We start from the raw sequence: 15,232 nt of genomic DNA, 5'->3' as shown, positions 1-15,232 counted from the left end.
TCTATGAGTTCAAGTTTTGATATTTGTACAAGGAAGTTAAAGGGTTGTTCTGTGTCATGAAGCTTAGAGAGTATTGTGATGTTGTAATTGAGTCAAAATGGAAGGGTATCCAAAAACACTAATGATTACAGGGTCGTACAAGCTTGCCACTCATTTAGAGTTTGATTTGTTGCATATATGATCTTTAGCTTGTTATTGAGCTGTTACTTGTTAGTAATACTCACCATTCTTGTAGAGGAAATGTTAAGAACTTCATAATTGTTCTAAGTCGGGAATTGAGGTACATAAGATACCATTTAGTAAGATACTTAATGGTGGTGTTCAACAAAACTAGAAGAAGAGGAAAGAAAAGAAACAGGAACCGACATGAAAAGAGAAGCCATGTCCTTGTTAAGATTGGAATTCAGCACCCAGTTACAACAAAATAAGTGGTCCTATTCCAGCTATCAAAAGAATAGTGAATATAGTACCCCAGCAGCAAACTACAACTAGCCTCAAAAAAATGCACAACAAAACGAGCCGGCAACACAACTAAATATAACCAAGCCTGATGATGATGGACTTCGAAATACACCAAATCCTACATACCCTCAACAAAAATTTGATGTCCCAATTGGACATCTTCCTCCTTAAACCTAGAAAAGAATCGGGAACATCTTTCCAATTGAAAACCAAATATCCTGGGGGGAGAAGAAACAACTAACTACTACCTCTCTTACCACAAGAACACCTCAACTAATGACCTACAGTACCAATGCTACCTTTTCCTGGGAAACATAAGCTGAAGGAGTAGCAATAAGAGGCTCATAATGATCAGCCCCAGCACCACACCAACCTGCAATTGCCAACGTACAATCTCAGATGGGAAATCATAAAATATTAGCAGTAGGATCTTTCATTGCAAAAATTTCTGTACCTGTTCCTTTCATGAAAAGGAAGAAAGGAGGTTCACATATTTCACATTTGGGACGATGTGGGAGAAAGAAGACACAATTTTCTTCATTAACCATTGCGTCGGATCCATGTGCTTGCACCTAATAATTATATACCGACAGAAAAACTTAGGAAAAAAATTGTTTGATTAACAAACAATCCAACATCACACAATTGAGAAGCTGTAAGGAACATAGGAGTTGAGAAAGAACTTGCACACAATCTATCAAAATCCTTTGGTGGGATCATCTCTTATTTATCAATAAACAAAAAAGAACATATGAAAAGAATAGCTAAACTCGCTTTATCAATGTCTGTTGTCGTTACAAATTAAGGAATGGGGAACGGGCACATCCACTAGCAAGATAATCTTCCTAAACATCCTACTTTCATTAGCGTTGTTCTCATGGATGTCATCGCCTATTGCTCTCATGACATTGTCTTTTATCAAATTATGCAGCTTCATATAGAGAAAAGCCTGAATAGCACCATTTGAAATACATTGCATACTGTTATACCTTCAAAGAATGTATGCGCTGATTGTGAAACCTTATTGTGCAAACTAATACAGGTGGCAATTATTCAAGAGCAAGCAATTGTTCATGCAAAAGAAAAAGATCAGTTTCTTACCACAAAGATCTCTCTTTTAAACACGGTTGCAAGACACTCAATCGCTATATCGTCTCCAAATGCAGCCGCATGACCATCAATATTCTCATCTACAGTTAATAAACCCTCCTCCGTATACTGCAAAGTGATGATATCATATTCATCATCAGGCGAACCAGAAATTGACATGTACTTGGCCCAACTTGGGCCATCATCCACAGCTATGCATCTCTCTTTGTATATAGACTCAGCAGCCAATTCTCTTCAATGTCAAAAAAATATTGTCAAAAACACAACCATATCCAATAAAATTTTAAAAGCAACTCATTCAATTTTACACTTGCTTCACCTATACCAGAAAAAGCAAAGTTTTGAAAATCTTTTCCGGGCAGATACAGACAGTGCTGAAAACGTAGCAAACAAAGCTTTGATTTCTTCTTCGTATCAAATGAATTACACATAAAAGCAATTCCCACTTCAAAGAAAACTATTCTCTATGGCAAAATGCATGATAGTCAGCGGAATGAACCAGATCTAAACTTTCTCATCCAGATCTAACAAATAACAATCCCTAATGAGAATAAAATGAATAATTAGGCGAAATGGATAGGAAAATACCGCTGCATTCCGAGGTGAACAAGCTCGGAAATAGCCGATTCCAGAACCTCTCTATCGTCCTTCTTAGCTAACAGCTTCAACTCTTGAACCACATGAATACCCCAACCAGATTTCAGATCCGGAGAATACATGTGCTTAATCGCCGATTCAATCGCTTCTTTCTCCGATCCAAGATCTTCAAGGAACCTCCGCACTGTCCGCCGTCTCAGATCTCTCGCGCACGACACCGTTTTAACTCCCATTGATTTCCCACAAGCCGTAAAAAGACAGTTTCCGTCTGCCTCGACTTCTCCGCCGTGGCTCAGCCGGAAAACCATGGAAGCGTTCTGATCCTGAGGATGTTTCCACAGCACTCCCCTAGACTGAATCTTTGTCAAATGCTTTCTCTGCTGGTCCTCTAAAGATGAAACATTTTCCCAGGAAGAGGTATCAACGACGGCGACAGGGGTGATCGCCGTCGATGATTGGTCAACGAGGTCGATAGATGAGGGTGTAGAGGTAGGATCCCGCCATGGAATCACCGGCGACGATGCTGTTGAGTCGCAGATGAGTTTCCCCATTCTTGAATTTTTTCTTTTCTTTTTGGACACTACAATGGCGGAAACAGAAAGTGGGGAAAAAGAAGAAAGAGTGGTTAGGGCAAACGGCTAGATTTTACAGGAGTTGAAAGTGTTGCTGTACACGTGGACCAATCAAACGTGTGTATTTACTGTTTTTCAAGTTTTGTCTGCGGGTTTTGGTGAAGGGGGTGACAGCTGTATTCAGACATTCGTGGCGTATTATGAGTGGTTAACAGAAAAATTGTAACGTTATGGGTGATTTTCGAGGTCCGCGTCCTTTTCCCGCTATGGCATATTCTTTTAATAATATATATATACGTTACGTTGTAAAATAAAATAATGAAATAAAACTTTCATTTGCTTTTCTTGTCCTTGAAAATGGTGTGGCTATGGATAAGAATAATAAAAAAACGTTGCGACGGAGTGGTATCTTTTTGGATTTGAATCTTCTAAAATATGAAGTCGAATTTTTTAGAAAGCATTTTTTTCTTAATGTGGAACTTTCTATTGCGAATTGAAATTTAGTCAGACTCTCATATGAAGATTGAGCATCAAATGAGAAATAAAAAATAAAAGGAATAGGCCGGGTGTCCCAGTAAATCATGCTAAATAAGATAAGAAATAAATTTAATGTAAATAAAGAATTTTATGAAAATTACGTAGCTTGATTTTGCTACTTTTACTAATTGGATTTAACTTTTATACGATTTATCAAAAATAATTGTTACATTTTTATGATAGCGATATTTGATATACACTTTTGTTATTTTATCGTTTATTTGTATTTTCTATGAATTCAAGTGCTTCACAAGATTAGATGTCTCGGATTCGAGCCCTGGGTATGGAAAAATCATATTGGCAGCGCCACCCTCGAATGGGTCCTGCAGAGCGCGATCCTGATTTAGTCGGAGCTCTAATGTGGGCTCCAGACACCTGGTGGGAAACAAAAATAGGGAAAACTGTATGAAATAGCAAACTATTAATTCAAATTAAATGTTATAGTCATAGTTTATTTTATTTGTAATTCGCAGCAAACATCCCAATTTTTTGCCATTTGATACGATATACAATTAGCCATTTTCGTTATACAATTAATCATTTTATACATTTCGGTATAAAATGTATTAAAATGCGTTTGTATTTGTATAAAGCGAGATAAAAGTGTATATACAAATACAAATACATATATTTTCGTCCTATACATTTATAATTATATAAATACAGATCTTACTATACAAATCACTATGTATAAATAAATTTATACAAAACTAAACAATTTATATAAAATTGGATGTATCTAGCGAATTATACTAATCAAAAGCTCCATAGCAAACATAAAATTTGCAATAGAGCGCAATTATACAAACTATAGCTATAACATGCAAATATAATTTTTATGTTTGCTATATGTGAAAGTTGCTCAACAAAAAAAAAGGAATAATTATGTATATCGTAATTTAGCTAAATGAAAAAAGTTTAAAATTATCAAAGCCTTTTGTCTCAAATTTCTTATGTTATTACTTATTAGCATAATTACTGGATTAAGAGCTTATTTAGATTGATTTAAAAGTTTGTCAAATTTACTTTCAAATTATTTTTAGCTTTTGAAAGTGTTTGGCAAGGTTAAAATTAATTTAAAATGACTTAAAAAAGTTAAACCCAAAAAATGGCATTTTCTTACTTTTTATTTTTTGATTTAAAAGTCATTTAAGTTTAACTTTTTATTTTTACACCTTTTTGATAAGCATTAGAGGAATAGAAGGACAACGATAAAATATGAAGACCCGCCATTTAGAAATATTAATTAACGGTAAAAAAATTTAAAAAGTGTTCTTTATTTATTTTTTTATATTTTGTTTTTCATTAATTTAAAATTAACTTATTTTAAAATTCAAATATTTGGAATTAAATTTGAAATCAAAATTCAAATAAATTAAAAGAAATAGTAAAATCAATTTTATTTTATTTTTGAAAAAAGAGAGAAAACAATGAAAGAAGTAAAAAGTGAAAAAAAATATATGTATGTTTGAGAAAATTTTAAATACAAGGCAAAATAAATATAAAAAATTAGGTGTACTTGAGAAAATTTAAATGTAAGGCAAAGAAAGTAAGAAGATTTTTTTTAAAAAATAATATATATACACATTATACACATGGTGGTGTGTGTATATCACCACAACTAATTGTGTTGAGTTATGGTTCAACGTCAACATATAAGGTACAAAGAAATATAGAGAAAAAATGTTTAGGGGTGGGGGGGTTAATAAAGATAAATTGTGTCCATGAGATTTCGGTCATNTATATATATATATATATATATATATATATATATATATATATATGAGGGAATTATGTCAACTTTTTTTGTGTGTATGTCTGTGACTATTTCATTGTCAACATAGAAAATGTGCTGCCGCTTGGGTCACACTATTATAACCACAAATCCTTGAGGTCCTAATGAAATCAATTTTTGAGGTTGAGTTTGTCTAATGTCTCTTTACAATTTTTGATAGTATTATTTTTGTAGAAATCAGAATCAAATTGGAATAGAAAGGTTGAAAATGAAAGCACATTCCAAAATTAATTTGTCTTCATATATTTCATTGTTTCGTGTTAACCAAATCAACCCAAAGTTTCTCGTTGGTTTTTATAGGAGCAACAACCAAACGTATTAGTAGAGTAACCCTAAAAAAAATTATTGTTTTATTATTTTTCCTATAATAGATTTTTTATAAAAAAAAATAACTTTATGGATCCGTGGTCTATTTTATTAATCTTCAAAAAAACAAAATCAAAGACTGATAGTTAAAATGCCATCAGCTCAAATCTAAAACAATACAACATAGCCCAAATGAAAGGAAGAACACACTCGGTCCAAAAGTGACCAGATTGTAATGACCTTTTAGGTCATTTTCTCTGTTTTACGATATTTTCGATGTTTATAGTTTTTCTATAGTGATCCCAAGTCATTTATGAATTGCTGGGACTAACAGTTCAATCACCTGGCCTTCTTTTGGTTTTTATGCAAGTTTCTTTATTTTGGAACTTTTGAAGTTTGAACGGTTGACTACGGACACTACTTCAAGTAAACGGCCTTAGAATGCAATTCTGCTTTCCTTGTTAGCTCTGAAGAGTCGAGCTTGATATAAGTGGACCTTTGATTTTGGGTCTCGAGGCTTCCATACTCATTTCGACCTACCTTGTGGCTTAATGGCTAAATGGAGCTTTGAGTGTGGGACCCACTTTTTGTCGATGACCTCCAATGAAAGTTTTGTCATCTCCGTTAAGTCCAACATATCGAATTTGGTAGGGTAGAAAGTTCGTTTGTGTGCATGGATTTCGAACGAATGACGATCACCCCGTTAGGATAATTTTCCAATTAACTTGAGTTGGTGTTGTTTGGATCGAAATAAGCAGGTGTAATGCGGAAGCTAGCAAAGCAAACCTCGAAAGACCATGAGTAAGAAGACAAACGAGAAATATACCAAAAGACACAAAGATTTAACGTGGTTCGGTCAATTGACCTACATCTACAAAGGAGATGAGCAATACACTATAAATATGAGAGTACAAAATATAGAGAGAAACAATCTCAACCAATTCACTCGGAATACAAGGAGGTACATAAAATTCTCCCCCATAACTGCAACTCTCAAAACCCTAGGACTACATTGTGAAAGCTAATTAAGTTAGAAGGAATAAACCTATATTTATAGAGTCCTAAAACCTTTCCTACAAGAAAAGGAATAGTTAAAATATTAAAACTTTTTCCTAAAAGAAAAACATTTGTTAGGAAAGGCAAGCACAAAATAAATGTGCACGACAAGGCAATAGCGAAAGAAAATCCAAGTCAAAACTTTCCCTTCTATTTAAACCAAGAGAAGACAAAATAATGTAAGAGTAAAACTGTTTGGGCAGCAAACAAATCAACCAAAGCAAGCAAAATAAATCAACTAACGAGACATTTTTAGGGGAATTAAACATGTTTTATCTTGTTTGTGATGCCTATGATGCCATGTTGATGTTTTATGCCTTGTAATGAATTTTTTAAAGTTATTCTTGATCTTAGTCTAGACTTAGACCAGAGATTGTCATAGAATTGCTATTTGGAGTCATTTGCCTTAGAAATTCCTCCTACGCCGGGTTGGACAACTTTTTCAATGAAATCAAAGCATTTTTCTAGCTCCTTTTAAACTGATGTAGGCAAACTTGGGTGGGAGTCTTGCTGAATATGCCCATTGAATAAGTGTAATGGTACCTTAATGGAAAACAACATTAATGGTTGCAAGGTAATTTAGCAACACTTATGCCCATTTACATTATTTTTTCATTAAGCACATTTATTATATGCCACATTTTTTTTTATCTCCAAACATTTACAAAAAACTAAATAAAGTGGATTTACAGAAGTTGGAAAATGAGATATTTCAAAGAACGCAATGAAAGCAACATAAGAAAGAATGCAATGAAAGCAACATAAAAAAGGTATTTTGGTAGTTTCCTTACCCCTAAAGGCCTACCCACGCTTTACCCACCCAAGTAAAGGGTATAATAAGACGCTAAGTTAATTTAGACATTCCAATAACGTTTAGGGATTTTAGAGCAAGTTCAAGAAGAGAAAGAAGAAGGGTTTCAAGCGTTCTTTCAAGAACTTGAGGATTTCGCCAAGAACAAGTGTTCTTCGAGGTATGTAAGTTTTCATAGTGTTGGGTTTGTTCGCCCTCACACCAATCGTGTAATTTCATCCATGAATTCGTTCATTAAGTTGATTGATTGAGTTTCTTGAGAAGTTCTTGAGTTTTAACCCCATTCCTTAACTATGGAGGTTTTTGAGTTCTTAGGTGATGGTATTGCGAATGAGTGTTGTTCTTGATGGATTTTGGGTGGGATATTGTTGAATTTGTGTTGGGTTTATGAATCAAAAAGAGTTGGGAGGAAATCATTCGATTCTAGATGAGTTAGGCTTGAAATTGAGCAAGAAAATTTGTCAAAAATCTGGGTAGAGGGGTAGGGCGCCGCACCACCATTGCGCCCAAACTACTGGTAGTAATTTGGGGCCTTGCGTGCCGCGTCAGCAGTGCACCCCATCTACTGCCCAGTAGTTTTGGGGCTGGCACCCTGCGCCACTCAGTGTGCCAGGGTCGTCAGGTCCTTATCTTTCCGCCCTTCTTTCCGTGTGTGTTCCCTCGAATCGTACCTATGTTGTCACGCCCCGAGCTACCCCCCGAGATGCGGACACGGGACCTAGGACCACAAGTGATCCCAAGCTAGCCCTGCTGGCATGATCATGAGCATACTAAAGATAATAAACTGATGCGAAAGCTAAATCATAAATAAAATGAAAAGATGGGGAAAACCCATATACTATAATTGAGATAAATGAAAAACTGATGAGTTTAATACAAAGAAGATATTAACTCAATACTAAGCTGAATCTATCTATGTCTGAAATAAGCCTCTAAATTGACTAGAAATGCTGGGACAGGCCCTAGCTAAGTCTAGCAAAACTGAAACTAAAGGACTAAAATAATGAAAAGAAACTCATGACTATTGTCCTCGGAGAATGAGGACTCATCACTGATTCTGCTGAACTGGAGATCGAGAACCGATCTAAGCGTGATCTGGATGCTGAGAACCTGAACCTACATCACAATAAGATGTAGCGCACGTATGCGTCAGTACTTGAAAGGTACTGAGCATGTAGGATAGAGTAAAGCTGAAATAACATATAGATATTGAATACTAAGCTAACTGAATGCAATGACCAATTTATAACATGCTGAGACTGAATACTGAATATACTGATAAATGGTCAATGCAATAGAGTCTGACAGAACTGTGGGAGCTACTAATAACCGACATAAAACCACATGAGCTAAATGTAGAGTCCGATGTATACGCCCCATCGAGAGGACCCAATATACCCTGCCAGAGGTATAGAAGCATACTGGCGTGATCACTAAACTGATGTTGCCCACAGAGGGGACTTACACCTACGTGGCTCGTAGTTCTAGGACTATATAGGTACGCTGAACCCTAGTCCAACTCGGTATTATGCTACTCCCAATTAATTAAGTAATTAATACATTATCACTGAATTTCTATAAGTTACTGGATAGCTCGAACTGAACATGCAAACTGAGAATGCAACAATTAATCTGATAATGATGCATTTATAAACTGAGGCATGCATAACTGAATACTGAAATATCTGACCTAGCATGTGTAATTCAAGAACTAAAGAAATGCATAGCTAGGGTTCTGAAATTCATGCGATAAACTGAGCAATAAAATGATAATCTAATTTGGAACATTTAAATAACTAATTCATGATGATTTGTTGAAGTTCTAGAAACCTAGGTCTGTTCATAATCATGGAATCAAGAATCTGACTGAATTCTAGGGACCTAATGGGCGAAAGGAACCCACTAGTGAAATCCCACATACCTGATGACAATTTCCATGGAGAAATCTTTCGATTTCGGGGCTGGAACTGATGGACCTTGTTGTGTTCTTGAACTAGGGTTCTTGACCTCTCTTCTTCTCTTACGCTCTAATTTTTCTAAGTTTTGATTAATGATTTGACTTGGATAAGTTCTAGTTATGTTTCTAGGCTTAAACTAACTAAAACCTCATGATTTAGGGTCTAAACGACGTATCTTAGGGGTTAAACGTAATAGGAAAAGACCAAAAGACCCCTGACTTAACTGCTGTCGGAGTGACCGACGGACTGGACCTACAGGCCGTCGTTCAATCTACGGTCCGTCGATTAGAGTCGTCGGTCAAGTCTGCCCGACAGGGCTTCACTAAAACGAGCATAACTTTTTACTCGGAGGTTGTATTTTAGCAAACTCAGCGGCGTTGGAAAGAGGATTCAATTATCTATCTTACCATAGGTCATGTGACACATAATTCCTTTTGTGGTAAAAGTTATGACCATATGAAGTTGACCTATCAACAATTTTCAGCTAACTGGCTATTGACCCTCATCTACGGTCAGACCTACGGATTGTGGATCGAACAATGGTCTGTGCTGGTCGACTGTAGTTCGTGTCAGAGGCTGGGTAAAGGAGGTCTTGATCCACGGACACAAACCACGGATCGTGGTCTGATCTATGGATTGTATGCTGTCCGTGAGTCGAGACTAAGCCGATTTTTCTGAGCTTGGCTGGGGAGGGGTTGCAGGGGTGAACCACGGACCACCAGCACGGGCCGTGGTCTGACCTACAGTCCGTGGATGGAAACCGTGGGTTGCACCTGCAACTTCTCAAAATCTGCATTTTTGGCCTGATTCGGATACGGGGTGTTACATATGTTCTCTTCTTTATATCCACACTTAAAATCTTCATTAATCCTTGAGAGATCTTACATATCCTAATCACGTCTCTTAATTTACATTTTCAAATCAAGATAAAATTAAGAGGAAAGTTCAAGGAAGTCTTTTTGAGTCATGTTGAGAAGTCTTTTGCAATTATCTATAACTTGAAGTAAGACTTGAGTAAATGAGTTTGAGAATGAAAAGAGTTGATTTTCATGTTTCAAAATGAGTATAAGGGAACTAAGTATTTCCAAGTATGTAATACTTTTACATTTAAAACGAGAGAAACATTGATTTCTAAATGAGTTTATGAGGAGTCTTAAGCATCACCTCTTTTAAGTGGATCTTTTTCAATTTGAGAAAGAGTAATGTTTTTAAACATTTGAGCATGAGTTATATATTATTCGGAGTAGTATTTAGCACCGATATTGGGATGAGTTCAGACAACTCAAAATCCTCAAAAACCATGTATGCCAACATGGGTAAAAGGTCATACTTTTTAGATGATTATTTATTGCTTTTAAGCATAACTTAGTGGATCCACTTAGTTGAGGAGTTCTATACCCCGGCAGGTATAGGACAGTTCTGGCAACGTGGGCAAGACGTTGTATCATCACGTAGCTCATAGTGATGGTTGTTGGCTAGAGAATCTCCCAAATAAGTGCAAAGAGTTTATTATTGTATTTTTATACATATTGAGTTAATATCTACTGTTTTAATAGCTTTATATATTGCATCTCTTATTGTTGCTTTCACATTTGAGTTGAGATTAGGTGAGTATGTCTTCCCAGAGTGTCAGTTCAGTTGCTGATGTTTCAACTTTCCCCTTACATGTTCGTACATTCAATGTATTGACATCATTCGACCTACATCATATGATGTAGAGACATGTGTTCATGGTCATCAATATGCGCTTCGTTGATCCCTTTGCATTCCAGCTAGCTTTGGTGAGCCCCCTTACTTTCCGGAGAAATTCACATTATTGTTTTGTTCTTTAGGTTGTCGAGGTTTTGTTCCAACATCCATCGTATTATTTAGAGGTTTCATAGACATTGGTAGTTGAGAAGTCTTTCCCGGTTTTCCCTTGTTTATGTTCCTTTGAGACTTTGAGTAAATAACTTATGTCTATTTAGGTACTTTGAAGGGATAATACACAAGTACCCCCAGACTATGACCGAAATCTTAGAGACACACCTAAACTTAACTAGAGTCCTATTATCCCCCTAAAATAATTTAAAATGGAATAAATACACCACAAACGCTGACATGACATAGAAAGTGTGCACACTCTCTTGAAGGCAACTGATGAGTGCACAAATTGGATACATGTCATTTTTTGATTGATAACTTTATAATTAGTTAGTACACATATTTATTGAAATTAAAACTTATATATATTTAATTATTGTTATTTCTTTCTTTGTAAAATATTTATTTTAATTTCTTTTCACTTTGAACTTTTTTTAATTAATTTATTAGCTCCAATGGAAGATATAAAGCAACGTTGTATCCCTTCTCTGATGCAGCATATTGCTCTGCCATTGGCTCGTACTTTGTGTAAAGTTTCTTGGCAGTGGGCTCATACTTTAATTGTAGGTTCAGTTTTGCATTGCTTATAAATCTTACTTCTAGTTTGATATTCTTCTTCATTATGTTGTATGGTTAGGCAAATCATATTAAATGGCATGAGTTGATTCTGTAAAGTTCACTGAATGTTTTGCGTTGCTTTCTTCTTTCAGATATTGTGCATCTACTTTTATCTAAGTTGCTCGGACTCTTCAAAAATATTGCCGCACCCAGGTCGGATCCTCCAAAAATAGTATATTTTTGGAGGATCCGACACACACCCGTTGACATTTTTGAAGAGTCCGAGCAACATAGACTTTTATTAACGATGGAGTTTGGATGAACTTCTTGTGTCCCCTAGTTCCACCTTGGAGAACAATTGTACAACGGTCAAAGACTACGAGTCTACACTCTTGAAAGGAAGGAAAATAGAGTTAGAGGGTCAAAAACACACTTAAAATATTTGATTTTTTCGAGTTTCATACATGAACTATCAAGTATACGAATTTCTCATATGAACTATTTATTAAATTATATATAAATCAACTTTCATCAATTGTTCCCAAAAACACTTGAATGACGGTGATATTTTAAGTAGGAAAAGAAAAGAACTTATAGTTGAGGCGTGTTTTGTTAAATAGTAGTGTTGGTGATAATTTAGATATGAAACTCAAAAATCAGATACTTTAAGCATGTGGTATCTAAGCATGTGTTTAACCATTAACTTCAGTAAAGAACGTCAACTTTTGAACCCTAAAGTGGGAATCAAAACCATATTTCAAAACAAGGCTTTGCACATCATGACTATACAACAATACTCCCTCTGTCCCTAATTACTTATCTACTTTTCTCTTTTTAGTTGTCCCTAATTACTTGTTTATTTTGACAAATCAAAAAAAGAATATTTTTTTAAATCTATTATACCCTCAATTAATTACTTTGAAAAAGGTAGAACTTCTTGAAAATCTTAAATTTTTAATTCACTCACTTTCATAATTAATATGGGTAAAATGGTAAACTCACTATGTCAATTATTGTTTTCTTAATAGATGTATCAATTCAAAAGTGGACAAGTAATTATGGACAGAGAGAGTAATAACTACTTTTCGTTTTGAAATTATATCTATGAATGTCATTCACACTTAAAAATCACGGGTCTTAATTTAAAGATTATGAGTTTATGACTATTTAGGCTTATACAAGTCTAGTTACCAAAAGACGCAAAAAATAAAGAGAAAATTTCAATAGATTCCTATAAAATTACAATAAAATGGGAATTGAAATAATATCACACGTTTTCTAATAAAAATTACCTAAAATAATCATATAGCAACCACATTTCCTTATCCTTCTCGGATTCCAAATTTCCAATAATATTGTGCTAAATGTATAAATCCTCAATGCATTAGGAAAAGGAATGGACTAATAAAACTTAAGTCTAAATAATATAGGATTAGAATTTCTAATCCTACCTAAATTAGGTCTTATACCATTATAAATAAACCTGGTTTGGTAGCTCTTTTCTATTAACAAATAGTAGAGAGTTCATAAGTTTATAAATATAATACTCTACTCTTTTTCAGAAAAAAGGTATTTCATAGCGAAAATGTTGAAAGTTGATAAGAATAATTCTAAGATCACACTATACGTGGTGTCTTGTTGGATTTTTGCTGCTTTTGGTGGACTGATGTTTGGTTATGATATTGGTTTTTCTGGAGGAGTTTCTGCTAAGGATGATTTCTTGATTAAATTCTTCCCACATGTTTATCAAACAAAGTTACATGCTAAAGAAAATAACTATTGCAAATATGATAATTGGCTTCTCCAACTCTTCACTTCATCCTTGTACATATCCGCTCTTTTCGCCAGTTTTTTTGCTTCAAAAGCCGCTACTAAATTAGGAAGAAGGACTACTACCATTTTGATTGCGTCAATCTTTTTCATTGTTGGAGCTGTCTTGAGTGCTGTCGCGGAGAACAAGTTGATGCTTATTTTTGGTTAGAATTTTGTTTTGTATTGGTGTTGGATTCGGAAACGAGACTGTTCCTCTGTTTTTAACTGAAGTTGCACCAATCCAACACAGAGGAGCTGTGAATATTATGTTTCAATTATTTGTGACTATAGGAATATTCATAGCAAATTTTGTTAACTATGGAACTTCAACGATACATCCACATGGTTGGAGAATGTCGCTTGGATTTGCAGCTATTCCCGCGGTGATTCTGTTTATTGGTAGTTTTGTGATCACTGACACCCCTACGAGTCTAGTTGAGCATGGTAATGAAGAAAAGGGGAAGGCCTCGCTCATGAAGATTAGGGGTGTCAGTGATGTTGAGGTTGAGTATAAAGAAATCGTGGCAGCTTGTGAACAAGCCAAGCAAGTTAAGCATTCGTTGAAGAACTTACTGAAGCCTGCTAGCATTCCCCCACTTGTGATTGGTGTGTTGTTGCAAATCCTTCAGCAATTTACTGGAATCAACGCCATTATGTTTTACGCGCCTGTTCTGTTTCAGACTATGGGTTTCAAGGCTAATGCCTCGCTTCTGTCCTCTATCATTACTGGAATTGTTAATGTTGGAAGCACATTCGTTTCGATCTACCTTGTTGACAAGGTTGGAAGGAGAAAATTGCTCCTCCAAGCTTGTTGTCAGATGTTAATTTCTCAGTTGGCAATCGGAGCAATTTTCCTAACAAGTTTATCGGAGACAGGAACGTTGAACAGGACACTTGCAGCAATAGTGGTGCTACTCGTGTGTACGTATGTAATGTCGTTCGCGTGGTCATGGGGACCTCTTGGTTGGTTGATTCCTAGTAAGACATTCCCATTGGAAACAAGGACAACTGGTTTTGCTTTCGCGGTCAGCACAAACATGCTTTTCACTTCTATCATTGCACAACTTTTCTTGACTATGCTTTTGCACTATGAAAGCCTACATTTTCTTCTTTTTCTCTGGATGGATCGTTGTCATGGGATTATTCGTCTTCTTCTTCTTGCCTGAAACAAAGGGAGTTCCGATTGATTTCATGGTCGAAAGAGTGTGGATGCAACACCCTATTTGGAAGAGACTATTCGAAAATGCATTTCGTTTATTAATTTGAGATCAAAAGTAGTCTGTTAGCTTCAAAAGGCATTTGATCAGATTTTTACTTATGTTTGTAGATTCAGTACGTTGTGCATTACTTATTCTAGTTTGATATTCTTTTTCATTATGTTGTCTGCTTTGTTTCATTTTAAATATATTTACCATTTACATGAATCACTTCTCAAGTCTATTATAAAAATTGTAATTAAGTATTGCAAAACTTAATCCATTAACCATATCGTCCTTCAACTTCTCATATCCGGGTCCTCCACCTTCAACTCGGCGTATTGGCTCGTACTTGGTGTAAAGTTCCTTGGCAGTGGGCTCAATGCTCATACTTGGCAAAGACTAGGAAGTGACCAAGGATGGTTCTCAAAGCTATTCGATGTACATAGAGTCGAGTCTGTGATCTGAGGGCATAAAGCGAGAACAAGTTCACTGTACTCTAATGGTTTGATAAATAATATGTTTGTATTTGGTCTTATATTCTTTACACTATATAAAAGTCCGCCACACAATGTCATACTTCTTTATCATTTTATTTT

At 35.4% G+C, this 15,232-nt stretch overlaps 1 protein-coding gene and 1 pseudogene across 1 annotated transcript; one reads left to right on the top strand and one right to left on the bottom strand.

The window, feature by feature from the left end:
* Positions 1-393: 393 nt before the first annotated feature.
* Positions 394-2,776, bottom strand: LOC125845185 (uncharacterized). The gene is made up of 4 exons (XM_049524629.1): positions 2,161-2,776; positions 1,564-1,804; positions 917-1,034; positions 394-835 (listed from the first exon to the last, which is right to left on the bottom strand). The coding sequence occupies exons 1-4, from the start codon at positions 2,718-2,720 to the stop codon at positions 744-746; spliced, it is 1,011 nt and encodes a 336-aa protein (XP_049380586.1). The 5' UTR covers positions 2,721-2,776; the 3' UTR covers positions 394-743.
* A 10,434-nt stretch (positions 2,777-13,210) lies between these two features.
* Positions 13,211-14,703, top strand: LOC125846093 (sugar transport protein 8-like; annotated as a pseudogene).
* Positions 14,704-15,232: the final 529 nt, after the last annotated feature.

The sequence above is a fragment of the Solanum stenotomum genome, chromosome 11, assembly GCF_019186545.1.
Source record: "Solanum stenotomum isolate F172 chromosome 11, ASM1918654v1, whole genome shotgun sequence".
Taxonomy (NCBI): domain Eukaryota; kingdom Viridiplantae; phylum Streptophyta; class Magnoliopsida; order Solanales; family Solanaceae; genus Solanum; species Solanum stenotomum.
The sequence above is the reverse complement of the archived record's forward strand: the minus strand, read 5'-3'. Positions and strand labels throughout refer to the sequence as shown.

What these genes read in the sequence shown, in the direction of transcription:
- LOC125845185 (XM_049524629.1), bottom strand. Translation starts at nt 2,720, where the DNA reads ATGGGGAAACTCATCTGCGACTCAACAGCATCGTCGCCGGTGATTCCA. An exon ending in GTTCACCTCGGAATGCAGCG is followed by an intron (nt 1,805 to 2,160) that starts GTATTTTCCTAT and finishes TTGACATTGAAG; the next exon opens with AGAATTGGCTGCTGAGTCTA. An exon ending in TTAAAAGAGAGATCTTTGTG is followed by an intron (nt 1,035 to 1,563) that starts GTAAGAAACTGA and finishes TATAATTATTAG; the next exon opens with GTGCAAGCACATGGATCCGA.